This window comes from Lagopus muta, chromosome 1, assembly GCF_023343835.1.
Source record: "Lagopus muta isolate bLagMut1 chromosome 1, bLagMut1 primary, whole genome shotgun sequence".
Taxonomy (NCBI): domain Eukaryota; kingdom Metazoa; phylum Chordata; class Aves; order Galliformes; family Phasianidae; genus Lagopus; species Lagopus muta.
This window is the reverse complement of record NC_064433.1, coordinates 13,563,591-13,591,251: the sequence shown is the minus strand read 5'-3', so window position 1 is coordinate 13,591,251 and position 27,661 is coordinate 13,563,591. Positions and strand designations below refer to the sequence as shown.

At 40.3% G+C, this 27,661-nt stretch overlaps 1 protein-coding gene across 5 annotated transcripts in view; it reads left to right on the top strand.

Annotated features, from left to right (window-relative positions):
• Positions 1–27,661, top strand: part of SRPK2 (SRSF protein kinase 2) — a 134,115-nt gene that overhangs the window by 25,683 nt on the left and 80,771 nt on the right. The window contains exon 1 of one of the 5 annotated variants that reach the window (XM_048942509.1): positions 20,709–20,973. The exons of the other annotated variants lie outside the window; for them this stretch is intronic. Coding sequence (XP_048798466.1) covers positions 20,936–20,973 — 38 coding nt within the window. The 5' untranslated portion in view covers positions 20,709–20,935. Of the gene's footprint in view, positions 1–20,708; positions 20,974–27,661 lie in introns of those variants that run through there. 5 annotated transcript variants of the gene reach the window in all.

Below are 27,661 nucleotides of genomic sequence, written 5' to 3'. Positions count from 1 at the left end.
TCCCTTCAAGTACTGGAAGATGTTTATGGTGACTAAGCAGTGGATGTGAGCACAGCGAGATGGTGGATGGTGCGTTTTGGCAGTGGTGACTGAATTAGGGGGTCACCTCCACTGGTGTAGATGTTTACAAGTGTGGCATGCGGACTCTTGTTCATTGCTGTCCATGGTATAGCAAACCATGGTATCTGTTGAAAAATAAATGTTTTGGAAGTAAGAATTTGCTCTATCAAGCAGTGTTATTGCATTCTTTGTCTCTGTTGTGGTTTGAATAAAAATAAATAGAAGGCATTACTTTTGGAGCAACCTATGTAGATCATAAGCTCTGTAATTGTTTTCTGTAAATAACACTGAATATTGTGGTAGCTCACCATCTGCCAGCTCTCCAACAGAGATAAATACTTTGTGAGAGGGTAATTTAATAGAGTACAGGCTTTATGTTCTTTCATTTGCATCCTCCTAAAAAGTAATTTCAAGCTGAGGGCACTGGAGGCCCTGTTGGGACCTTGCTCATCAGCCTCATGAACTCTGTCTACAACGACGACTGAATTTTGCAATGTGAAAAATACTTCAACCACAAACTCAAGTGTGATGATTGCTTGTGATGTCTTTCATTGAAGACAATCATAAGTAATTCTTCTAAATTATTGTATATTTCAGTTAGAATGAATAAATGTACAGTAGTCCGTGCACCACAGAATCACAGAGTGGCCAGGGTTGGAATGGACCTCAAGGATCATGAATCTCCAACCCCCCTGCCACATGCAGGGCCACCAACCTCCCCGTTTAATACCAGACCAGGCTGCCCAGGGCTCCATCCAACCTGGCCTTGAACACCTCCAGGGATGGGGCATCCACAATTGCTTTGAAAGCTGACTGCCTGGGGTATTTCTGCTTTTTTTTTAGTAGTGTGCCACAAATATTAAAACATTGTCCTACGAAACCCTGTTCTACAAGTTGTATTTCTGCCCCTTCAGTTGCCTTCTCTGTTTTCAATGGGACATAATTTAAATGCACCATGTTAAGTTAAAGAGCTTGTCAAAGAGGTGAGATGTTGTGCGATTCAGACTTGTATTGCGACTGTGCAAACATGAAGCCAACAGAGTCTGCAGAAGCTTTTTGAAATACTGTACAGATGTCCCAAAAACTTGAAAATCTCTGGTGCTTAAAGCTCAGCAATTTAAATAATTTCATTCTCCTTTGTTTTTCTTACTTTTGGACTTGGTTTAATGGAATTTATTTTAATGGACTGCCTTGTTGCTAGAAAAGCAAGGAAATTGAACTGCATTGTCCTGGTGCTAAGGAGAGTTGGAGCCAAGTGTAAGATCAGAGAATTATTACCACTGAACTCTTCAAAGACTTTCTTCAATGCGCAGGTAGTGATTACAGCAGCGATAATGCAGTGAGATCATTACCATTCAATTATTTTAATTTGACTTAAAGTAGGGCTTTCTCTTCAGTAATGAGAAGAGAAGCAATTGATTGACAAAAAGGTTTCAATCTGGTTATTAGCTGGTGTTTGTTTATAGAAAATCATTCTGTGAATGCTTTTGAATTTGATATCTACAAAAAGCTGTTGTTTAACCTTTTTCTCGCATGAATCAGCAGGCCACACACAGTGAGAAATTTTGCATGCTACGTTTGCCCTTGGAATAAGTGGTGCTTAGAGCTCTCTGCTCTTAGGTGGAGTCTATTATAGCGCAGGCTGTGAAGAGAAGATTTAGAGTGAATGCTGTAGCGAGTAAAGGCTACTATCATTTCTTTAGTGTCATCACAGAATTGAGCCAAGAGACCCGTGGCCCATTTTTAGAGGGCTAGTTGTATAATTTAGTGTCTTTTGTGGTTTGGGGTCAATTGCAGAAAGGAAATGTTGACTGGTGGTGTGACATTGCTAAGAATTACTACCAATCAGTAATATGGTGCAGTTACTGATTTCCTGAAGCAGAAACATGTGAATTAAGAAAGATATCAGAATATAAAAGTACTGCAGTGTTCTAAAATTGCTGCGTCCATATGGGCAGAAAGGAGATAACCTTAAATTTGCACAGCAGTGTTCTTGAAGTAAACTGTTTTACTGATAACCTTGTAACCTTACTACTAAGCAATACAAAACAAATACAGAATTCAGTTAGGATGTATAAGAAATGTGGATTTAATTGAGAAGTATATGTATCCTCATCCTAATGAGGTCATTTAACAACTAAGAGGAAAGTACTTTAAATTATTTGATAGCAGGGTAATTTTTGAAGACAAAATCATTTAATAATACTTTCACATTCCTGCTGTATGTCCTGTGAGGCAACACTGCAAGGAGATGATGAATCACTTCTTCAAGATTCTGTATTTTGCATACTGTTAATCCACTATATTCAAGATAACATCTTGCAGATGAAGCTGTATTGGACTATCAGCTTATTTTATCTGAAGTTAGTTTTCAATCATGAGAACGTTTTTTTAAAAGTTCTTTGTGAAGTTCTTCATGTGCTGTTGCTGAAGATTGAAATGCAAAGGAATCTCAATTGAGGTTGGGAACAATAAAATGTACTGCCTTTCTGAAAGGTGACTTTTCAAGTGGGAAGATATAGTTTGAGAGGAAAAATATGTATGCCTTATCCACCAACCTGATTACTATAGGATCGTCCCTTCTAGTCCTTCCAGGAAGCACATGGAACATATTCTATTTCTTGTTTTGACTGAGTAATCCTTTAAAAATGTCTCCATTGACATTCCCTGTTTTGCTAATCCAGCTCATTTTTCCTTATCTGCACTTGCCCACAATCTCCCTCCTTCATGTCCTCATCTGTCTCTTGTTATCTGTCAATGTTGCAAACCTTGCCCACTCATTCCTTATCTCCTGAAAGTGCTCCATTCTTCCTCTTGTGGTGTTCCTTTTCCTATAAATACACTCCAGAATGAACATGTAGTTGCCTTACTTTCTCAGTCTGCTAAGGCATTTCTGCTCTCATACCCATAAAGAATTGAGGATATGATGGATATGGTTGGCAATCGCATTGCTCTAATAATAAATGCTGTGTGTGGAGATGCATTTATAAGTGCTTTTATCTCCCTGTGTCTTCCTTCTCTCCCTCTGGTGTATTCTTTGCATTCTTAGATTGTAAACTCTTCAAGGAAGCAGTCTTGTCATTGTGCTTTATATGGAACAGTGTGTTCTAACCCTAACTGAGGCTAATGTAACGTAAACGCTATATAAGAATACATTATTATGTAAGATGTTCTGGCTGGTGGAGAGAGGAGCCTCAGCATTTGCTAGGAAGTCTGCGTCTGGTGGCGATGTTAGAGCTGGAATATGGGAAATGGGTGTCTTAGGGAGGCTTTGAGGTCTGACGCGAATGATCCATGGCTGTAATGCCAAGGGAGATAAAAATAAGGACTTAGCATGAAAGCATATCTTAAAACAGCTTTAATACCATAGCGGTGAGATGTGTGTAGAGCATGCTTAACCCAGCATTACTTTGCAGAGGTTCAATAAATGCCTACAAACACGCGCAGGAGAAAAGCTAAGTGATTGTAAAAGACGATGCAACAATCCTCAAAAAAAAAAAAGAAAAACAAAAAGTAGAATTGTCATCTTGGGTTCTCCCTGACAGCTGGCAGTCTTTACAGTTGCTAAAAATAAATGCGTTTTGTGCTTTGGGTGAACCTGTTCTGCAGTGCTTTTTCAATAAAACAAATGGAACCCGACGCAGGGCATGGTGTATTTTAAAATGCTTGTTTTCCTAGTTACTGCCTAATAGTTGATACACTGCTTTTCAAATTCTGTAGGTGCTGCTGCTGGTTTTTGAGCCATTGCAATGCTGTGTTGTATCAAAGCTATTTGAGAAAATGAGCACAGCCTGATAAAAGTTGCCATCTGAATAGATAATATTTTCCCTGTTTTTAATCCATATTTATGATTTATGCTTAGACTTATACTGCAGGCTGCTCTTCATCTCCTGTGCTCATATATTCAGATTCTGGCAGAAGTACCTCGATAATTTCCTACTGCTGTCGCTATGTAACCTGTGCTGTCAGGAAAGAAAACATTCTGTTAGAGTTCTCATATTATGCACCGTGTAAGAGAAGACAGTAGGTCCAAAGCACATTTTCTCTGAGCATGTTTTCTCTGAGTGGATCTCAAAAGCTGTCAATATGTGGCTTAAAGCGTACGGATAATCTGTTCAGTGTATAAACTGGTCAGAGGGAAGGCCAAAAAGGAGGAAAAAAAAAAAGAAAAAGAAAAAGAAAAAAACCCACAATCCTTGATGTGATTTAAGAACACATACTTAAAATTGAGTCAGGAGAGGCTGGGGAAGGCCTGCTGGAGGGCTGACTAATACAGTAATGTATGTGCATCACAGGCTTGTGTTGGAATGTCGTAGCAACTGATGCTGTGCAGTGTGTTGTCTCCCCTTGTATGGCCTATCCGTCACTTTAGTCTCATAATGGTGTCAGATTTAGCCTAGCAAAAAGATCTTTAACTTACAGAGGGGACCAGATCTTGGCTGTAAACTTCCAAAACTGTGTGAAAGCAAGATTGTTAAACTAACAGCTGTCTAAAAAATTTGGTTCTGGTGAGGAAGGAGCATGGAGGAAAGGTCTTTTAAAAAGCAGGCTAATGAAAGTGAGGGCTTTATGTGTGAGAGTTATTGAGAACAGTTTTATCCAAAAACTCTTGCATGAAGAGAGGCCTTAAGGCGCAGCCCTGCCCAGCTGCAGAAGCCTTTCTGTCTTTTGTTTCAAAGAATCGATAAGGGAAACCTTTCTGGCAGAGATAAAGGTGCACTGCCTGTGTTTCTTGAATGCTGAAACTCTGTGAGAAGGGCCAAACACTGTGGTTAATACCCAAATCGTTGAATTTTGAGCTGTGTTGTACTTCCTATATATTTATGACCTTGTAATAATGATTAAGGATTCCATGTGTGTGTGGGCACTCTGCTATTCCAGGCGGTTTTGCAGTATGCTGATATTCCCATCTGTGTTACTTCTCAAAACTGTGAATCTGATAATGAGAATGAATGAAGGAAATAGTGCTGAAGTGTTCTCTTTTTATTGGCTTTTTTTCCTGCTTAGGTTTTTTGTAATTATTTTTCTCTGCTGACATTTGTGTATTCTTATTTCAATATTATTTTTTTCTGACTTCTGTGATTGCATTTATAACACTATTTCTTCTCTGTTACCTGCCTGATTTGTTTGAACATTTCTTTGAACTTTGTCATATCCAAGTTATTTTCTTTTTCAAAGAGGAATAAATGTTAATATTTATGCCCCATCCCTGGAGGCACTCAAGGCTGAGTTGGATGAGGCCCTGGGCAGCCTGAACAGGTGGATGTAACCAGCCCGCAGCAGAGGTTGGGGCTGGTGAGCTTTAGGGTCCCTTCTGACCCAAGCTCTTCTGCAGTTCACTCTGATTGATTGATTACTTGCCTCTATATAGGAGGATTTATATATTAGCACAGTGTAGCGTATTAGTATAGCTCCTTGTTTATCAAATGTGGATTGCAATGAATAATAGCTGTTTTAAAAGGTTGTTGAACACCTGATGAATCCACTGTCAAAACGATATGCAAAAAACCGAAAACAACAGCAACAAAAAATCTAAATCCATGGCCTTCTGTTTCTAGATAGGATAGGTTGCTCTGAAAGTAATGCCTTCTGTTTATTTCAGTGGGAAACTACAACAGATACTGGCTCCAGGGGATGGGAAAGGCCTCAGCAGGCACCGGCACTCATCGGTCAGCACACGGGTGGTTGGTGCAGGAGAGTGTCTTGCTTCAATTATCAGAGTAAGAGGGGAGGTTCTTTGGCTTATCTGGTGTGAGACTCAGACACAAGTAAGGTCAAATGTTGCCCAAATCGTTTATTTTGATTAAAGTGATGGGGAAAGGGAAGGCTAGTGATTATTGTGAATTAGGGCAATGGGGAAGGGAAGGCAGGGGATAAGAATGATAGGAAAAGAGCAAGAATTATGTAAAATACCTATGGTGACCATCTACAGGCAACTGTAGGCTATATGCTGGTTCTTTGTAGACTGAGCCTTAGACTTATTGCTCTATTAGTAGAGCAAATTGAAGTGCAGATATGTGCAATACAAGCAATTGAAGATATTACTGTCTGAGCTGTCTCTGTTGGTATAACAGAGCAGTCAAGTTTGGACTCGTACCTTTGGGGTCAACTGCCTTTCTGAGCACCTCGCTCAGCGATCAGGCAGAACGTTCTTTTGTTCTCTGGAGGTCAGTAGCTCCTGACAGAGAGCACAATGGATAGCTGGGTTTGGTAGCTTGTGAAACTGTTCCAGCTTTCTGAAAGGACGTTTGGATATAGCCAAGTGAAACACAAAATAATTTATTCTGCACTTTCTTACATATTCTGGATCTATCCTGCCGCTTTTCTATCCAGTCATTTAGTTAGGAAAGGAACAAATTAAGGATGTGGTTTCTTGGGGAATAAAGCAAGTCTGAATATTTTATCTCTTTCCGCCACCTTTCCTGTTTATATTTTGAAGTGGAAGTAATGCGGGGCTCTGTTAAGTCTTGCTGCTTTTTTGTTCTTGTTGAAGAAGGTTCTTGGTGACTTACATCAGTTGGGAGTTTTTCCAACTTTAGCATAGCAACTGGGGATGTTGCAAGTTTAATTCCTCTCCTCACCCCCTTGTCCTCCCCCCCCAAATCCCAACCTAACAGAACATACAGAAGTCTGAGGAAAACTTTGTTTCTGAGTTCACCTTTTTTTTTTTTTTTTAATTTGTGATGTTATTCTACAGTCTTAATCAATTTTTGTTTATAAATCAAAACTTAATTTCTAATGTAAAAAAGCAGATACAACAGGTTCTCTAAATGCACTTTGGGCTCTCAAAGTAGGTACAAACTGTATTCAAGATACTGTACTGCCCAGTATGCAAGTACCTACGCAACAAGGTTTTAAATATAAGATGCTGTGTGTGCCTTGTGGGCCTGCTGCCCTAGCTGCTGTTCTTGCTTGGTTGTGGTTGGAGCAGCAGTGTTGGGGAGTAGCTGTGAGCTTATTGTCACAGCCCTGTTTTGGGAGGAAAGGAAGCAGGTTGTATTTTTCATTGTGTGTTCTAGTGTGTCTTGTAGTTGCTGCATAGAAGAGCACATGCTAATCTTCTTTAAAATGTTGAAAGCACTGTTGCCTGCCTTCTCCTAAGCAACCATACATTGACTCCGTTAAGTTGAGCAGATTTGCTGCATTCACTGTCTTCCCTTGCAAGATACAGTCCTTTTTTTTTTTTAGTTTGCCTTTCTTCCTACACTCTTCTGAGCTCTCTCATCCTTCTTTTCTCACTGTTTTCAGCTATTTTTGCCTTGGCAAAGTACCTTTTCATCGTCTCAATGTTCTTCTCTTGTCCTCCCAGAATCTTTTGCTTTATTTTTCTCCTATTATGATTTTTTTCCACGCTCTGAATGAATTCTGCTGATTTTATTTTGGTCCATGTCTCCCACCAGTACTCCTTTATCTCTCTTTCTTAATCTAGCTCTCAATATTTGGAAGTAAATTGTTGATTCTCATGACTTAACAAAATAACACTTTTTGAAATAAGTTTGTAAGGATTGCTTCTTCTGATAAAGTTCATTACTTCTTTTTTTTTTTTTCCCCTGTTTTCATGCATATAGAAACAATCTCATTATGGGTTTGAACACCAGGAGCAAATAACGCTTATATAAACCTATATTCAGAGTATCATACACATGGAGTGAAGTAGTTGTGTGTAAAAATGCACATAAGCTCTGAAGAATATTTCCTTCGCTGTGAGAGGAGCCAGGATGATCATCAGTCAGCTTTGTTGGGGCTGAGCTCACCGGTCATGTTGGAACTTGAATTATCTGATTTTCAAGCATGTATCTTATATGACTGTAAACTTGAATACATCAGGGAATGCTAAGGAGGAAAGTGAAACTGACGGAGAATTCAGGTGTCTTTTTTTTATCTTCTGATGCTCTTTCATGAGGTTTTTAAATTTAACTTCTCTTTAATTTTTTTCCTACCTCTATTTCTGTGCAGGGAAATGCTGCTGTAAGTAGAGTATCAAGGGGAGGTTTTTTTGCAGAGCCTTAGAATCATAGAATCGCAAGGTTGGAAACAACCTGCAAGATCATCTAGTCCAACCACCCTCCCATTCCCAGTACCACAAGCTACTACCTTCAGTGATTGCCTGCAAGTCTGCTTTTTCTTCCTGCTTGCTCTTCATTTCTTGAGGGCTCTCTATGTTGGTCTAGTTTTTTTGTGAAAGTCATAGTTAGTGTGATGGCTCCATGTTCAGCATTGTATGCTACTTGAAGTGTTGCCCCACCAGCTGCCAAAATTAGGACTATGTTGTTAAAAATCGTGATTTACAGAGGCTTCTTGCCAGTAAAGAAGGGAAGGCATCTTGCTCTGTTTATCACTGGAGGAGGACAGAAATGTGTGGGAGTTCTGACTTTGTGGCTTGGAGAAGAGGAGGCTGAGGGTGTATGGACGTGCATGAGGGACAGTAGCTGATAGCTGTATGCTAGTTGTATGCTTTTAGAGGCATCACTCAACAAAAACTACTTTGTGCCATGTAGAAGGAGAATGATGAAGGACAGCATGATTAGCTACTGAGGTGTCACCACACAGTTGCAGTGGATGGCAATGCTTTGCCACCTACACGAGTCCTCAAAGTATTTGCAGCCAGCTTCTAGGCAAGACAGGTGTCCCATGAAATTGCTTAACAAGTTATGGGGAAGTTGTGGAGAAGGGCAGAGGTTGTTGGAAGAAAGAAGGCAGAGTTAATTTGCAGAACATGCTCTGAATTTTTCATCAGTAGCAGCTGATTTTGATATGATGTAGATGAGACTTAAAATAGTGGAGATGTAAATTGCCTTACTGATTATAGGATGAGATCTCATGTCTGGACAGCCCTCTGCTTTCTATAAATTCCTTTATGGTTGTCACTTTGAACTCCCTTCTTTCCTATATAAATATTTTGTGTCTAGCTGCCAGAAGACTTTCACAGCACTTCCTTAATTGAAAGCACCCCATCTTTTTTCATTCTGTGTTTGAGTATAGCAATATGCTTATATCCTATATATGCAATGATAGATAATCAATGTGTGTGTGTTATAACTACATTCAGATTTTAGGAAGACATCTGACAATTCTTTACGTTCCCTGCAGCAAAGAAAGTGTAAATTGAGGAAGGTTATGGCTGAAGTCTAAATTAACAGAGTTAGGGTGTTTAACATTTGTATCACTTTAAATAAATACCATCCTGTGTTACTACTCTCTCCATGCAGAGGGTAAGGAGAAAAAAGAGATGAACCTTCTGGTGTCATTTCATGCAGCTGTGTAAAACCAGGGCATCACAATTGGTGATTGAAAATGGCACATGCGGGAAGCACACTTGCAATATAATTAGAAAATCTATTTATATGTATCTTAGAAATAAGTAGATCTATTTAGTTTACTAGAGTTGTATTTTAAAATAAAAAAGATGTTATATATGGGTGGAGAGCCACCCTTGTGCTCAGAGATTTTTGTTCAGGCTTTGCTACTAGTTGTCTGTTACCATAGACTGATGCAGTGTGTGGTCTCATGGTAACGGTCGCAGGCTGGTTGCTGTTAATCTAACTGGTCCCAGCGGAGTATTTCAGTGCCCTTGGAGAGTTTGTATGGGCCATCAGTTTCTTTTTCAATGACAAATTAGCTGGAAAGCGTATGCTGAAGGATGCCAGACTCCTCAGGTATGGAATGTTGAGGTTTGTTGCGATATTACAAAGGCTGCTCTGAGGCAAAGCCTTCAGTGACATTGATTTCCAGCATTTGGTCTACACGGCTGATGTGGACACAGACTAGTCTATTCTACAGTATTTGTACACTGTCGCAGTTGAGGAACTGCAGGAAAACCCCTGAGTGTTTCGGTGTTGCTCAGTGTGTGGTGTATGGGTCCAAATGCCTTGCCTTTGGACTACCCCTGACTGCTCTGGATGCCTCTTGTCCCGTCTTGCATATCTGCTTTTCCAGTTTTCCTGTTGCTTTGTCCCGCATATGCAACAAGGGACATGCTTAACTGCTGTTTGACAGAGTGCTTTAACCTTTCTGCTGAGCTGCATTTCAGGCAGAAGCAACAAAACAGCCCCAGGTCCCACTGAGAAAAGGTGGCTGCAGGCACGGAGATGGCTTGGCTTATGCTGTGCTCTGTGTGACACGTACTTCTTGATGGAACTTTTTCTTAGAGCTGATTGTCCTATTATATGGAGCTCAGAAAAGGCCAAACAGGTCCTGTCTTGTTTTGTGCAAGAACAGAGCTGAGGACACCCTCTTTACCATAGTGTAAAAATCCAGTAAAGCTATTTGCTGAGTAAGAAATGTGAAAATCTTGCAAGAATATATGGAGAAAATGGTCATGTAGATACTGTGATTATAAGCATAATACAAAACATTGGCAGAACATACTAAAAACATATAGTAGGTATGCTGTAATTTTTTTTTACCAGGGGATTTGTAACAAGAAGTTAAAACTTTAAGATCTTCAGAACACCAAGTAATAATTTAGTCAAAGGAGAAATTTTAACCCAGAGTTTTAAGATTATGGCATGTATCTAATAGTCGTGACCCAATGGATTCCTTTTGGGAAGGTAGTGCAGCTTCATCTCCAGTATCTACAGGTCTGGGTCAGCCTGTAGGTGAGGTTTTCTGAACCTCGCAGTCCTTAGAAGAAAACATGTGTTTGACTCGGTCTGGATGAACAGAAAACTATTTTGTTTGAGACTAAAATTTGCTTCATTTTTCTACAGTGTTGGAGCAATTTAACTTCTTCTTGCTTGGAAAAATAGTATCTGAAAATGAGAATGGAATGCAGTATTTAGTTGTGTTATACACCTGCAACAAAATGCTGCTGTCAGAAGAATCCTAACCCAGTAATGATTGTACAGTGGATCACAGAAGTGATGTGTTAGGAATACTTCAGACTAGAAATCAGAAGTTATCCATTTAAGTGGTAAAGACATTAAAGCGATCCAGTTTGAGCGTCGTTATCACGTCGGATGTGGCTCTTCTTTCAGCTTTGTCAGAAAAGCTGACCCTGCACACTCGTGAGCCATCTCCCTGCCTTTAGCCAACAGCTGGAAAATACTGCTGGCTATTTGCTGTGTTAGCTGCAAGACTGATAACTTCTTAACTCGCTCCCTAGCTGCATTTATTTACAGCTGTTCCCTTATGATGCTTTAATGATGGTAAGAAGGAGAAACCAGCAGCTGATTTTAAAGGACAGGAGAAAATGTTTTTAAGATATTGAGTGAATGTCTTGCTGTGTTGTTGAGCTATTTTTATATTGTGCCCAGAATATATATGCTATAGAAATAAACTTTCCCTCTCAGCACCTCTGAAATATGTTCCTAACTCTGTCTTTGTCCCCTCCAAACATAACCTTTCTCATAACAAGGATGGATAAATGCATACACATGGTTAGAAAATAAGCTCAGTGATATTTGGGGTTAATAATTTTTTCCTTGGTTTGCTTTACTAGTATTTAATCTGACAAGTAGTTATGCAAAAATATGCTTGAATATTGTAGTTTTTCCTTTGAGGAGTAGCTTTCTGTCCAACCGCAGGTTTTCAAATGAACATTGGGCAGAGTAATTATTGGGTCTTTATTTTTTCCTCCTCCTTATCCACATTTAAAGATTTCTAAGCACCAGGGGAGGAGGAGGTGGGGCACAAAGGGAGGTGGGAAGAGGGAGAGAACAGCAGCAGTTTGTGCTGGAGGGCAGCTGGGGCTGCCTGCATCATCAGCCCGAGAACTGGGAGAATGAGGAGTTCCTCTTAATGCCATCTTCATTTTTTTCCAAGGTGTTTTAATGGGCAAATACTACAGCCTGGCAAAAGATCAAATGCCAGGTTATGTCAACGAGACTTAGCTAAAGTTGTGTGGACAACTTAAAAATAACATTCAAATGCATAGTTACACTCTGCTGTCACGCTGCTTCCCTGACTGTATAGTGGGTCTTTTTTAGACTATATCATATCCTTAGTGCATTTCTAATGCCGACTGCTTTCTCAACTTCATCTTCAAACTTCAAAAATTTCCGTATACAAACTTTAAAATAAATTCAAAAACTTGACAGTGTTAAATTATTCAGAGGTATTAAGCATGAGGCTTGGGCTGTGTATTTATTTGAGAACAGAATATTTCAACAGATAAAAGGCATATTCATCTCTGTATTTTATATGCTTTTTCCCCTTTTAGAGAGGCTTGGATGGTTTTGAAGCTTCTGGTTTCCACCCTGCCTTGCTTTTACAGAAGTGAGAAGCAACCACTGAAGATCTGTGCTGTCTTCAGATCATCTTTGGCTGCCCTTGGTGTTAATGGGGACAAAGCTGAACTCCTGGCAGCGTGCTGACACACGGTGTCTGTAGGAGTTAACCTTGTTATGTCACTGGGTACAGGCAGGTGGTAGCAGCTGTTCTGAAAGAAGACAGGTGTTCTTCAGAGTTTTTTGTACAAGTACTATTTTTTTCAATCTTGACTGAAGCTCAGGGAACACTCAATTTGAGAGGATACCAGTGATACTCCTATAGTTTCTTAAGAATGAAGAAGGAAAAGACATGATATTGTTAACGTGAGGTAGGGAAAATGTACCTGTGACTCCTGAGTAAATGAATCCTTCTTCTGATGTAAGGGAAAGTGAAAGACTTTGTCACATTTTTATCCTAACTTGTACATATGTGTGTGTACACGTGGGGGGGTTGTGTTGTTAAAAACAAACATGTTTACATTCTGAGCAGTAACTGCAACAGCACTGGTGCAGAAGTGTGCAGAATACAGCAACTGTGGCTACTTGATATGCCCCATTAGAGAAGGAGGAAGTTAGCTTTGTCAATTCAAAGTGGACAGTTTTAGAGTGGTGATTTTATCTTTTGAATATGCATAACCTTAAATGTTCTGCTGTAATTTCTTCATGCTGTGAGCGTGGATAGGGTACTGAATAGGAATAAACTGAAAATATTAGTGTAATCTCCGAACAGGAGATTGCAAACAGCAGGTTTCTATTGCTCGTTCTTTATTTGGGAAGTCGCTGTCTGATGTATCAGTATTGCTGTGAAGGTTGTGTGTACCAGACCTGAAAAAGTCTATATAGCTACTATGTTATTTTCCAGTGTTAAACTGCTAGAACTGCTATTTCTGCTGGTGAAAGAAGGGAATGTTTGAGCTTTTTCTGGATGCCTGGGCAACCTCTGTATTCTTCTCAGCATGTATCTTCTAGACATCTTGGAAACCAAGATATCCCTGAATGTGCATGAACCTGATGACCCCCATGAAACTTTATGACGTGATTGCTGTGGTTATGCAAATCAGGAACCTCTTCTGCAGAAGGAACACACAGAATTATCTGCTGCAGTGGAGTCTCTTGTTCCGTTCATAAGATCAGAAAATACCAACCAGAAATTCACTGAAGACTGTATGGATTTCACACCTTTAAGAATGTAACAAACAAACTTGCTGTTAGCTTCTCAGAGTCTGCGGGATGACAGTGCTGGCATCTGGCTTCAGTCCCATTGTATTCACTGCCACTTCAGACTGCTTTTTACGTTCCGAAAGTTGCTTAGGAATTTCAGTTACAGTCTTGAAATTCCATGTGAACTAAATCTTTCTAGTGTTTGTAAAGATGCAAGAAGGAAAGATGTCCACTTTATACTTCGCAAGTTTTGTCCTGTTACAGTAGTACTGAAGCACTGAGGCGATCCCTCTAATTCTTGCTGGCCATGTCACGTTGTTGGAAGAGAAGTTTCATCATAGAGCAGCACCACTGGAGGTCTCGTGTCTGTGATCTGCTATCGGACTCACCTGAGCATAACAAGCACTGCCTTGGGACACATGCACGAATCTTTTCCCTCGTTTTGGAGGCTTAGCAACACCTGGAAGAAGGATTTGTTCTAGAGTCATTATAATTGCTGTTATTCTGCACTGCTCCAGTTTCTAGTTCATCACTCATTGGTTAAATGTAGGCTTGCTCTGAGATTGTGCTGTCTTCCGAAGAAGCCCGTGGTATTCAAGCAGTTCACTCTGTAGAGGTATGTCTTACTTTGCAAGTACGTTAGCTTAACGAAGCCAAGGAGCAAATCTCTCAAGCTGTGTTTAGACATGTACTTGTTGATTTTGTCCTGCTAACTGGTGTCTTGGCAGGACAATTTTAATTTATCACCACAGTGTAAACTGTCTAATGCATCACTTGTACAACGTCCAGAGCTCAAAAGAGGGCTATGTCCACTTAAAATCAAGTTAAAGTTCACAGAATCATAGGGGTTAGAAGGGACCTCCAAAGATCATTGAGTCCAACCCCCTGCCAAAGCATGTTCCTTACGCCAGGTTGTACAAGTAGGTGTCCAGGTGGGTCTTGAACATCTCCAGGGAAAGAGACTCCACCACCTCCCTGGGCAGCCTGTTCCAGTGCTCCGTCACCTCACTGTAAAGAAGTTCTTGCGCACATTTGTGCAGAACTTCCTATGCTGCAGTTTCCGGCCGTTTCCCCTTGTCCTGTCTCTGCACACTGCAGAAAAGAGTCCATCCTCGCCATTCTGCCCCCCACACCTTAGATATTTATAGACCTGGATCAGGTCCCCTCTCAGTCTTCTTTTCTCAAGGCTGAACAGACCCAGTTCACTCAGCCTTTCCTCATAGGAGAGATGCTCCAGGCCCTTCACCATCTTCGTGGCCCTCCGCTGGACTCTTTCCAAGAGATCCCTGTCTTTTTTGTACTGGGGAGCCCAGAACTGGACGCAGTACTCCAGATGAGGTCTTACTAGGGCAGAGTAGAGGGGGAGGATCACCTCCCTCGACCTGCTGGCCACGCTCTTTTTAATGCACCCCAGTAAGCTATTGGCCCTCTTGGCCACAAGGGCACACTGCTGGCTCATGGCCAACCTGTCATCCACCAGGACACCCAGGTCCCTTTCTGCAGAGCTCCTCCCCCAGCAGGTCATCTCCCAACCTGTGCATGCAATTATTCTTCCCTTGATCCCTTGTAGAGCATGACTCTACACTTGCTTACCTCATCTGTTTTTTTTCTGCCCAGCTCTCCAGCCTGTCCAGGTCTCTCTGAATGGCAGCACAGCCTTCAGGCGTGTCAGCCAATCCTCCCAATTTTGTATCATCAGCAAACTTGCTGAGGGTGGCTACTATCCCCTCATCAAGGTCATTGATGAAGATGTTGAACAAGACTGAACCCAGCACTGGCCCCTGAGGAGCACTACGAGTTACAGGTCTCCAATTGGACTCTGTGCTGCCAATGACAACCCTCTGTACTCTGCCAGTCAGCCAGTGAAATGCAGATTGAAAACTTACTTAGAGTATGTTGTCTGATTTGTTTTGCATAATGTTTTCAGGTCTGTCTTTATGGGATTGGGAAGTGGGATTGTTTATTTTAGCGCTAACATTGTAAAGACAGTCAAATTACAGAAGGATGAGTGTTTTCATATGCAAAATGTAGGATTCAAGCTGCTGTAGTTCTAACATGACTAAAAGAAGCAAAAGACAGCAGAGAATAGATGAGGACACATTGGTGATGAAGGAGATATTTAAAGATACCTTAGAAGGAAAGCTAAAAGCATCTTCAGTTCATGTCCTATTGTATGTGCAGAAATGGAAAGAAAGGCACTGAAGTTATTTTTTGATTAGAGTAGATCAACAGAATGAGACTGAGTCTACTTATTAATTAAAAACTGGGTATATTTTTATTGCTTACTTTGTTTTTTTTCCTTCATGCACATCATAGAAATAAATAGCTTCATTTCTTTAGCTTGTTGGGAAGATTTCTTCCATGATTCTTTCTGACGTTGTTCTAGATTCCTTGTGCAAACTTTGTTTAGGTTTCATGCTTGCAATCTTTGGCGTGATGCTTTCCTAGAAATCCCTCCTGAGTTTAAAAATTCTGGCAGCACTTCTTTGTAGAGCCCACCCCTTCAAGCTTCTTGTCTTTCCTTTTCTGACAGAAAGCTGATTGCTCTCAAAAAGGAAATCCCTCCCCATTTTAGCATTAGCTGATGCTTTTTGTTGGTCTAATGCATGACCTCCACCTGAGCTTCTTGAAGGAGATAAAAAAAAAAGGTTGTACATAGCTTTGCTTTGATTAATAAATATAAGAAGTTGATAAAAGGAGATGATTATGCAACCATTTGGGGCATTGCAGAGCGTTTTTGTTTTCATTCAATTGAAGTTTGTGTAGTATGGCTTTAGAGACTTAGTGCATCTGCTTTGCTCAGGGCTTGGATGTGAGCCAGTTGTCTGATACCTGATCTCTATACAGTGTAAAATTAGTCAGAGTGAGCTGATAAAGTGTATGGAGCAACTGAGGGGTTAGCTGCAATGCTGCTGGTTTCCCTCCCTGAACTGGTATTTTGTGGCTTCTTTCTGTTATCTGCTGCTTTTGGATTTGCTGGCACAAATTTTCACTAATTTTTCATCTTTTTTGTTTTGTTTTTAAGCCACACTATTATGGTCTGTTCTTCTTGATGTGGTTCCTGAATAGGCCAGTGTTTGCTTCTGGTGCCACAGCAGATGGGATTAAACAAAAGTTGGAGTGTTGGCTCTACATGAAGTTGGAAGGGCTGGAGGCAAGAGCCTTGAAGGAAGAGCTGCTCAGCTGTAGGACTCTTTTTTTTGAAGTTAGCTTGAAATTTACCAAACATCTCTATAGTTCACATTCTTCTGGCTGTGAAGGCTGGCTGAGTAGGTGATAGAGACCACTTTTTTTTTTTTTTTAATAAAGGGATTTTTTTTATTTGGACTTGTGCTGCAATTTGTGTGTTCTAATAAATTCTGTAAGAGAGCTCAGATTTCTGGATATGTAATTTAGAAATAATCAAAATACAGAAATGATCACATTGCTATTTCTGCAGCTGTCTTTTTCCCATGGTTTAGAAGGCACTTTGTTGGAAATAAAACTCAAATAGACTTCTATCTGTCTTATCTGGTGATATCATCTCTGTGATCAGTTTTGTATCTGGAGTGATAGCTGTGTGTCAGCATCTCCTCAGGGGTGTGGTATGCTTGTGCAAAGGTACAGATTTGCTTTTAGACATGGGGGAAATGGTTCTCTTGCAAAAATCTCAAATAGCAGAGACGTAAAATGGTGCAAATCCCATCTCGAATTCATGAGAGATGGGCAGAGATGGAGAAGGAAAAAAAATCACTAAATTTAAATAACGTTGTAATGGAAATGTTGTTAACAAGTGAATGGGACTCCTCATTAGTAATACTAGAAATTATTCTTACTGTGAAGTCTCATCTGAGTTAAATTCTTATCATTGTGTGAAATAAATCTTAGTTATCACTGAATAAAAGGTAAATTAAAACAATGGTGCAGAAAAATGTTTTGTAACTCTTAGAGCATCCAGGGACTTCAAGTTTGCAGCAAAGGAGCTTGCATCTTGGATTTTTTTTTTAATATCTTTTAGAGTGTTGGTAGCAGTAAGACATTAATGTAATAATACGTTCTATGTGAAGATAATATGGAGGCTTGCTTATGTAATGAATCCGCTGATCATTTTAGTCCAAGCTCTTTGAATTTTGTTTTGCCATAGTCCCAGTCTTCATACTATCTCTTTATATCAGTGGTTTTGATTTTTACGAGGGTTAAACAAATTCAGAAGCAATACAAAGTCATGTTGGATTATTGAGGTATGTTCTTAGTCTAAGATCAGTGGTAGGCAAAGTGAGCTTCAGCTCACACCTCTGTGTTGTCAGCTTCATCTCTGTCCAGAAAGGCATTAAGAAGCTGACAGAGCTTCCCTCAAGCCCTCAGCAATTCCATTCATACTGGAAAATAAGAAAACACGACATCCCAAAGCTGTGAGCTTTCTCCAACAAAGCTGTCCAAACCTTTCATCTTCTCTTTCCCACAGAAGTAGCTATTAGCTTCCAGTGCTGACAACACCAGTCTGTTACAAAATGTGTAATGAGGTGTCCTGTTCTTGTTGAACACTATTGGGTCAGAACAGAAGGAGAATCAATTGGGAATGGTGACTGTGCTGGTCCTTAAGAAAAGAGGCCGTGTGAAGCTTAAGTTACCAGCTGTGTGGATCAGATCATAGTGAAATGCAGTACAGATCTCCAAACCTTGATATGCCCTGTGTTGAAGGGAAGCAAAATTCATGCTCTGAATGCAGGTGGGCTCTTGCTGTGCACTTGGTTGTGTTCAAGAATAAGGATTTCTGGCCAGTGGGATGCTCAGAGTAGAGGAGACATGTAGGAGGGAGGGCCACCTGCCTTTTGTGGAGCAGGTATGAGTCTCTGCATGTATGTGTTTTATAGCAGTGCATGTTAGAAATGCCTGTCAGTAGTTTTGGCAGATACTTGAGAACTCACAGGCATTCTCTTTCAGTCACAGAGGTCATGGTGCTGTGCCCTATCTGGGGCTGGCCTCAGGTCTGGTAGGTGACACAGTGAGTTCTGCACCACGGCTTTCACAAGAATGCTATGTGCGTAGGGTTACAGTGGGTGCTGGGGGAAAATACAGTGGTGTAGACTTCGTTTTAACCTGGGCAATACAAGATAGACAATAGAGATTTCTCAGAGCTGTTTTTTGCCTCAAGTATCTATTCAGCTTTAGTCTGAAAGGTGGTCTCTCAATATTCAGGCTGAAACTTGGTGGAGTAGCTGTTCATTTACAGTACACTTTGAATTTTAGTGCACGTAAATATTTGGCACTGAATTTGAGCCCTGCAATAAATGTTTTTGCTCACACCCTACCACAACTGTGTGATCTGTTTCATCTTTTGCACTGCAGTTTAAACACAAAGATGCTGTAAAACACTCCTTTACAGTAACCCTAAGATTATGGAGTCTGCCTTCCTTTGTTTCTTTAGAACAATTTTTGAAATAATTATCAGAGTATCCAGTGCATTGTATAATTTGTATGGTGAATAGCAGTGGCATAATTTGCACTAAAAATCAGTTTTAAAATACTGGTATAATTGTATATAGCTAGAAATTAGGAAGTGTTAAAGATTTCTGTGGAGTCTTAATTTATTACAGCGTAGTTCTTAGTGATGCGTAAGAGTTATTGGGGTGGCCAATAATTCGTATTAAAATAAAAATACGCATGTGGCCTAAATAGGAGCTGCTCTGGGCTTCAGGTGCTGGGGCCTGGAGGTGGATCCGGCCAGCTCCTGCTCCAGACAGATGCAGAGCTGTTGGAGTGGGTCCAGAGGAGGGCCACAAAGATGCTCAGAGGGCTGCAGCACCTCTCCTGTGAAGACAGGTTGAGGGAGCAGGGCTTGTTCACTATGGAGAGCAGAAGGCTCCAGGAGGACCTCACTGTGGCCTTACAGTACTTGATAGGACAAGGGGGAACAGGCCTGAGCTAAAATAGGTGAGATTTAGATTAGGTATCAAGGAGATATTTTTCACTGAGAGGGCAGTGAGGCCCTGGTACAGCTGCCCATAGAGCTGTGGGTGCCCCGTCCCTGGAGGTGCTCAGGGCCGGGTTGGATGGGGCCATGGGCAGCTGAGCTGGCGGGGGGCAGCCAGCCCACAGCAGGGGTTGGGGCTGGGGGGCTTTGAGGTCCTTTCCAACCCAAACCATTATATGACAAGAGAACTGAGGTCATTTGTGGAGGCCTCTCCAGTCTGTGTGTTTTGGGGAGAAGCAGTGGTGTGCACTTAGACCAGGTGCTGATCATTGCTGCCCTGCCAGCAGGGCATGTGAATGCTGAACCTAACCAGCATTACAAATTTTTTTAATGTCTATTTAAGAAAAGTACATCCAGTTTCTCTTTTTTGTTTTCAGAGAATTCAGAGACTTTGTTGTGTCTGTAACATTTTGAAAGAAAGAAAGAAAGAAAAAAAAGCCATGTTGAAGCCTTCCCATCCTAGAATTCCCATCCCAAATAATAGAAATTTACTTGTGTGAAAAAAAAGTGTGAGCAACCGAACTTGGTCTTAATGTTGCCCAGGATAGGTGAGAGCACTATTTCTAACTCTTCTAGGGTCTTAAAATGATGCTCGCATTCATGGCATTATTCCTTGAGGTTGTTTTAGTCACAAGCGTCTTTACCATACTGCTCATCATAATTCATTTTTCAGCTGTCTCTGTACATTGTTTCTGGAAGATCCCATGGAAGAAGCCACAGATGGCACAGGAGTGCCTTCCCCATAGCCAGAGCTGAGCTGCTGTGTATGCTGTGGTGCTGGAGAGGCACTGGGCGGCTCTTTTATGGCAATAGCATACACCAGGTTCTGTAGTGGACGTTTCTACTCTTTTGTTGTTAGTGCTACAGTGGTAATAAACAGATTATAAAAAAAAAAAAAAAACCAGAAAAAAAAAAAGGAGGAAATTTAACTACTAGTTCTGAAAGTGATTTGAAGAAAATTTAACAGAGCACTAAAAAAAGAAATCGCGATGTGTGGAGCATTTTCCCTTTATGATTTCTACCCCATGTATTAAAGTACTGATTTAATACTTCATTCTTTGTGACAAAAATGATTCAAAGAGCCATATTTTTCAGGGCTTTTGAAATGGATGTTTCTGAGGGTGTCGATCCGCATTTAGGCAATTAAGGGGAGAAATACTATGTGCCGTGAATCATCAAGTCCTCTTTTTTTCCCCAGAAATTGGAATTTGTGCCACAATTAGTAAGCGTTGCGATAAGAATCACCTCGTGCGTGTGTCAGCTCTGCCTGAAGAAAGGCAACACCCCTCTGCCTAAAGAAATGGTTCCTCCTGCTTTCATAAACAGTCATGTGCAGAGTTCGGCAGGGCCTGATGCCCCCGGAGCTCTTTCCTTCCCAGCCTGATTGAATCGGTCTTCACAGAAGTGCTGCGAATCTTGTGGCCTCGTTTGAAACAAAAGGGATTAGGAAAAAACTCCTTTGGTTGTAAGACTTTGGAAAGCCAGGGCAGGCAATCTCGGCTGTGAATATTTTCTGATTTTTCCAGAAATCAAGCAGAAGATTGAGCTGCTGATGTCAGTTAACTCTGAGAAGTCGTCCTCTTCAGAAAGGTACAGCCACATCTTTTGCATGAACAATTAATGGTGTAGCATTGCAAGCAGCAGCACAGGGCTTTTTTTTTTCTTTCCCATGTTAAGTTTGCTCGTGTCGTTTCTGCATTGCATGCTGGTGATTGTAATGTGTTAATTGAGCCTCTGGTTTTGGTTAAGCTTTGTGCATTTTTGCAAAGATTTATTGATGGCTTTTTTTAATGAAGTCTACTCGGCTGCAGCATGCAAATGGCAATACAGCAAGCAAGGCTGCTGTTTGTGTGCTGGGGTTGCAGACCTCCTTCCTTTTCACTTCTGTGCAAACGGCGTCGTGATTTCTAAATTCATTTTAAAGATTTAGTGTTTGTGTTGTGTTACAGGAGACCATTCTCCAGTTACAGAGGGTTCTTTTGAATTGAGATTAACAGAAAACGTAACTTGATGAAGCATTTCATGTCCTGTTATGGGGAAAGGGAGTGCCCTTTGCAAAGTAGCTCAGGAATCACAAATTCCCAAATTAGTCACATTCTGTGAGATAGATGTGATCCTTGTTCAAGTCTGTGCTAGGAAATGGAGCAGTCACTGCATGCAGTAATGGTTCATGCCTGCAGGTAAGGACAAAATGACTCAGAAGTGTTTTTAAAGCAATTATTTTGTCTGTCAATCAGATGATTATGATTTTAAGTAGCTGTTTCATTTTAAAGAAATATTTGGAGGCACTGAATGCACTTTAAGTTTTCTGACACAAAATAACCTCCTTGTGATTATTTTGTTGGTTTTAAATTATCCAGTCTGTTTTGCTTGTGACTGGATTTCAAGGTAAATTTTGATTGTAAGAATTGCTTAAACCTGGAACAGAATAATATTTTCATCAAGTTATTTACAGCAGTCATTTCAGCTGTGTGCAGAGGACCATCCAGATGCTATATTTTGCCATTTTGATATTGGGCTTTGACATTAAAAAAAAAAAAAGGATATTAATTTTATGTACTCAAACTGCATGGTTAGCTGAAATTATTACATAAAGCATATTTTATTGAATGTTTCATCATATAAAGACACAATCTTGTATTGAATGCTATCTGAAGGAAGCACAGTAAAAGATAAACCTTTCAAAATGAGCAAGGACTGTGTGGCATGCATGATTGAAGAAGGTCAAAATGAGCATTGTGCTTTGGTTTATAAGTGTATTTCTGCTAAGGCACGTAGAAGCAAACAGAATTGCCTTTCAGTAGCTGTGGTATAACAAAATACCAGCAATGAGAAATCCAGAAAATGGTGGGGGGAGTGGGTTGTTAAGTCACCTTTCCAAAATGGAGAGATGTAAGAACAGCTTTGAGATGTATTTTGTTTGGTTATTCAGAATGATGAATCAGAAAGGAAAGAGAATATTAGTGTTTATCTGTTTGCTTCTCTCTGACTGTGATGCCTACAGTTTTTAAATGCAAAGCTAATAAAATGGTGGTGATAACAGAGAGGATGATGGGCTGAAAACAGTAAAGGAAACAGGTGTGAACTTGATTTTTGGAAAGGTTTTTACTATGGAGTTGGCATTGCTAAGGGGGATTTCAGCATACGATTACACATTAATGTATTTAGAAATGGGAATTTTATGCAGCTCCCTAAAACGGATGGGTCTCATTCTGAGCGAAGCGTGCTCTTAGTTGAACTGATGGCAGTCTAGATGAATTGGTCCCCGTAAAGGATTATTGCACATAATTAGAAATGGATGCATGTCTGAGATTAATTTAGATACCATTCATTAAAAAGTAAGATTTCATAACAGCACGATGAATAGTTTTGCAATAAAGATTCAAATGTGAATGCTCTGTATACACACAGACTTCTCTCTTTTGAGGATTTAATTATGTGGTAAAGTTCACCTGGAGAGGGATTTGGCACATCAGCTGCACAATTTGTATGGTCAGTTATAAGTAATAAAACCCAATTTAATGTGTTATCTGAGATTTTTTTAGAGTAACCACATTCTTTTCCTGTATCTAAAAATAGACTGAATTCTTTTTGCAAGCTGTTATGAAACAGTGCTGTCGGTTCTGTGAGCTTCCAGTTCCTTTCGGGGCCCTTTCCAAAATTACTGTGTTTTGAAGAAATAAATACAGTACCACTGAGTGTCTGAACTGTAAAGCTGTCCTCGGTGTAGTGAAATTGCAGCGTGTTTGTAGCTCACATGCACAAAAATGTTTTTGACAAACACATTGAATTCACACTTGTATATTTTTTTTATTACCAATTTTTACCCTTCCTCATTGTGATTGATCTGTTTAAGAAGCTTGAGTTTCTGAAATACTAGGTGGGAGACCTGGAAGAGAGCATGGCTTGTTTCTTGTTTCCCACACCAGCAGACTGCTAGACGTGCTCGCATGGCAGGAGAGGAAGGGAGAGGAGCTGCTTTGTACCGTACAGAAACAGGAGGAAGGAGGGAGCCCGTCACTGGCCTTCTGGTTTGTTTGCTTTGTGTTTTTACTGCAGAGTTGAGTGTTTGTAGCTTTTCCTGCTTGCTTGGCAAGTTCAGTATGTTACCCTATCCTGGAGGGAAAAAAACAACAAAGTGGGTAGGAGGAAGCTGGGCTCTAATGGGTGGTTTGGCTGTTACAGGAGCTCAGAGCATGAGGAGTCCTGCAGCATTCTCAGGATAGTTGCTTGTTGGGTTTTTAAGAGGCTTTTAGGAGACATTAAGAAGAAAGTGAGATGGACCAATGTGCTGAGTATCCTCTGAGATGTTAAAGATAATACAGCCCTGAAAAGCAAATGAATGCAGATCTGAGATGTTTTTCTTAATGAGATTCCTCCTCCCTTTCCCCCAACTACTCCTAGAGAAACTTGGACTTGGGGGTGGCGTAGCACGGGGGGTTAAGGTAGCTGTGTCTTGGTATTCTGTGGCTATTGCGTCGGGCAGATAGAATGAGCCAGCATGTTTGAATCCTAGCAATGTGAGCAGTGGGTGCCTGGCAGCAGCCTGAGCCAGGGAGTGCAGGTAGCTGGGAGCGAGGGCACGGCGGGGCTCACAGTCTGCCCTGACTTGTCACACCAACTCCGTTTGTTTGCAGAGCTGAGATCTGAAAAATACAGGGGGAAGTTTGGGGTACACTGAGAATGTTTTTGTCCAGCGCAGTGCCTACCTGGTTTATTTATTTAAGGAGCAGCGATGAAGCCCAGGGGTCTTTGTGTGAAATTCCATGAAAGCCCATGCCTTGCAAGTGCCATTAGCAAGCCAGCAGCAGGCAGAGCAGGGTGGTCTTGGGAAAAGCCTCAAAGAAAGCAAAACTGTCTTTATTTCTGTTGTGTCAGCTATACCCTTATCCCCTGTACAGAGTACTTGGGCCTTTGAGCTGTACAGATTTTCTTTTTGCCTTTTTAAGGGCTTTGTAGAACTTCTGTTGTGTTTCTGTTCCATCTTGAAAAATGCCAATTCTTCCACCTGGATCACTTTTTAATGTTTGGATTGTTCCTCATGTATATAACAGTTTTCTGTGTCACAGGACAGGACAAAACACTTGGCAGTCTTTTTGTTCTTCTTTTCTAAGCTCTGATTCTGGATTCTAAATTTGTCAGTGATGCAGTTTTACCACAAGATGTTACTGCTAAAGGTTATTAGTAAGGCTGGTATGTCTGACTGACTCTTACTGCCTTTCTGCAGAGGCTGCGTTTGCATTTTGCTTTAAAATGGATTTCTGCTTCAGTGTTCTTCCACAGCACTTGGAAAATAACAGAAACAAATGATGACAGCCGAGCACTCATGAGAAGTTTTAAAGTAGATAACCAGTACTTCTGTAATTCAATTTTTGTGATTTTTGAGGGGTTTTGTAAATGTCAGTAAAGGGAAAATATTTTAAATTGACAGCAGGACAGCAAAGTTCTTGTTGCACAGCTTGCAGAAGTATTTGGGGTGGGGTGGTGCAGCCAAAGTTTAAGGACAGCTGTTCTTTGCTTTTATTTTTGTTTCTTTTGTGTTGTTCTTTTTTTTAGCCTTGAGCTATGTAAACCCCTCTCTGTAATTTATCTTTGCAGAGAGAATTAAATGCACGTCTTCATGCTTTAACGTGGTTTCTTCATCAGGTCATCCCAAGAATGCTGTCAGGGAAAGTAAAGGAGGAATAAATCTCAAATAATGGTTTGGAAGAAAAAAGTTGGAGACTGAGTACTGTTTGTTTCTTTTCCTAAGAAGAGATCTAATGTTAGTTGATATAAGAGGCATCGTGAATCACTGTGATGTAGGATGATTCCTTTGGGTGTAGGAACGTGTGTCTTTTGTTTTGTTTTATTTTTAACTTAATTGTGGATGCACTGCATCTCCTAAGGCAGAAGTGTCATTTGTACTGAATAACAGAAATAAAACATGTTTAGAAGTAGAAGAACCATCAGCTCACAACATCCAGTATGACCTGACATTGCTGTGTCAGATAAATGCTTTGGAATAATTACTCCATAGCAGGGCATTATAAGATAATAATGTGTTGTTATTCTTGTAACTAACACTGAAGCAAAAAATCGTTATTAGAACAATGGAACCATTTAATCAGTTCCACTAAGTTCTAAAAGTATATTTAAAATGTCATTTTAGATGTCTTCCCTCTTTATATTTTTTAAAGTGTAAAAGAAATATTACTTCAATTTCCAGGCATTTCTGTTTATTTCTAGTAGTTGTACAACTTCAGTTTTTTGGTTTTGCTTATTACAGTATTGAACAATGTATGTTAATTCCCTGCTTCCAGACTTCCAACTAGTTCTGCTATTTGTTGTACTTGATCTTAGAAGTAGGGAGGAAATGATCCTGTCCAAATGTGGGATGGCAGCTGTTTATCCAGGGCGGCATTTCCTTCACTGGAGGATGACAGTGTGCCTGTTGAACCAGACTTAATTGTAGGGGACTAATATTGGCCAAAACAAATCCTACCATTTGTGTATTTTTTGTGTCAAAGGCTTCACATGCTCACTGTTTTTGTGTGGCAGACTTTTAAGGGAAGTATGAAAGGAATGTACAGACAGGGAATGCTGCAGCTTGTCATTGTGCATGTGTAGAAAAAACAACCAGTAACACGTGTAGAAGCAGTCTTTTTCTTTCACAGTGATACTCTGAACTTTCTTTTAGAGCAGTCAGTGCCTGTATCGGCTCATGAGTATGTTTTGAAAAAGTTTAGAATTGGAAGTATTTTATTTTTGCATGTTGGATTTTGTTTATTCCTGTCCGGGTATGGAATTTCTGCCCTATGTAAGAAAACCACATGTTGGTATTTGATCACAAGTGAAAAGTGTTGTTAGTATTCCTGTTATTCATTTATCTCCTGTGTATGACTTGATCTTTATTTGTTTTTGATCTTTAAGAAATTTTCATCATACAGTTATCAGTGAGATATTTATTACAGGAAAGTTTTTAAAATACCTTCTGAAAACGTGAATGTTGGTTGTTGGCACTGGTGGTTGGTATTCAAATGAGAGATCTTTGGGAAAGGGAGGGACAGATGGTGCTGGGTGGTTGCATGAGATTTTCCTGTGTGAGAATTGCCCTTTGCTGGAAACAAATTCAAGCAATCCAGTCATGATTATAACACAATAAATGGCTAAAAAAAAAAAAGCATGTAAAAATTGGAAATAGATGTTTTGAACAATATACTTTCCCTTTCCAAGGTAAATTAATTGTATCCAATTCCACTTCAGAGTAAAAAGTCAAATAAAAAGTAATGTATAGCTGTAAGCACAGCCTTTCCTATTACAAATTTAGTCCAGTTTTATGACTGGAGACTCTTTTGCCTCTCACTGTCTTAATCATGACTTCACTAAATATCCACTCTGGGCCCAAGGTTGTATGGGTGCATTGTCTGATAGATTGTGCAGAGCAGAATGTACCTATGCCTGATTACTGCTTTTCTGTTGTCAGTGCACTGTGTTACAGAGTAGATTAACTTGAGATTTCTGCATGTTCTTGTTCTGTATTTGCAAATGATTAATAAAATGTTTAGATGTTATATAATTCCATAAATTCACTATGATGATACTTCTGCATTTTCATTGGTACTGCAGTTGAGGTACTAAGCAACAAGTTAAGCAACTTTATATTAGTTAAGCATTCCATTTTCTTGTGTATTCTGTGTATTATCAGGATGATTGTGGCCTCTTTCAGAATATGCGTTCCTGTGAGTGTTGCCATGCAGAGGATATCTGCCAGTCTTACTGTTTGGTTGAGGAATAGCTTTTCTGTCCAAAGGTTTTACGGCGAGAAGCTCTGACACAAGAAGCCCTTAGAAATGCTGCACTCCTTAGTTTCTCTCCCAGATGATTCTGTATTTTCTTCAAGACTCACTCTTAGGCTTGGGTGAGCTCTCTGACAAAATCCAAACTGTCAGTGTTGACCTAAAAAAAACATATGTGAAAGTCATTTCATCTAGGGCACCTACCAGAAGCATGCTGCTGATAGTGACTGGATGGATGATGTGCTATTTCTCTTTCCTTTGCTTCTCTCTTCCTCTCTCTCTTTGTTCTTTAACAACTCCAATTGGAAACAAACGCATGCAGCTCCAAGTTCTGCCTATTGTTTATGTTACAAACAAAGGAGCCAGTTCTCTACTAAGTTCCTTGACACAGTGGCTTTCGTCCATCAGCCTGGTTGATCGCCTCTCATCGTGGCTGGACAGTGCTCCAGGGCAGGACCACATCCCAAGCAGATGTTTCAAATGGATGAAACTTTGGCCAT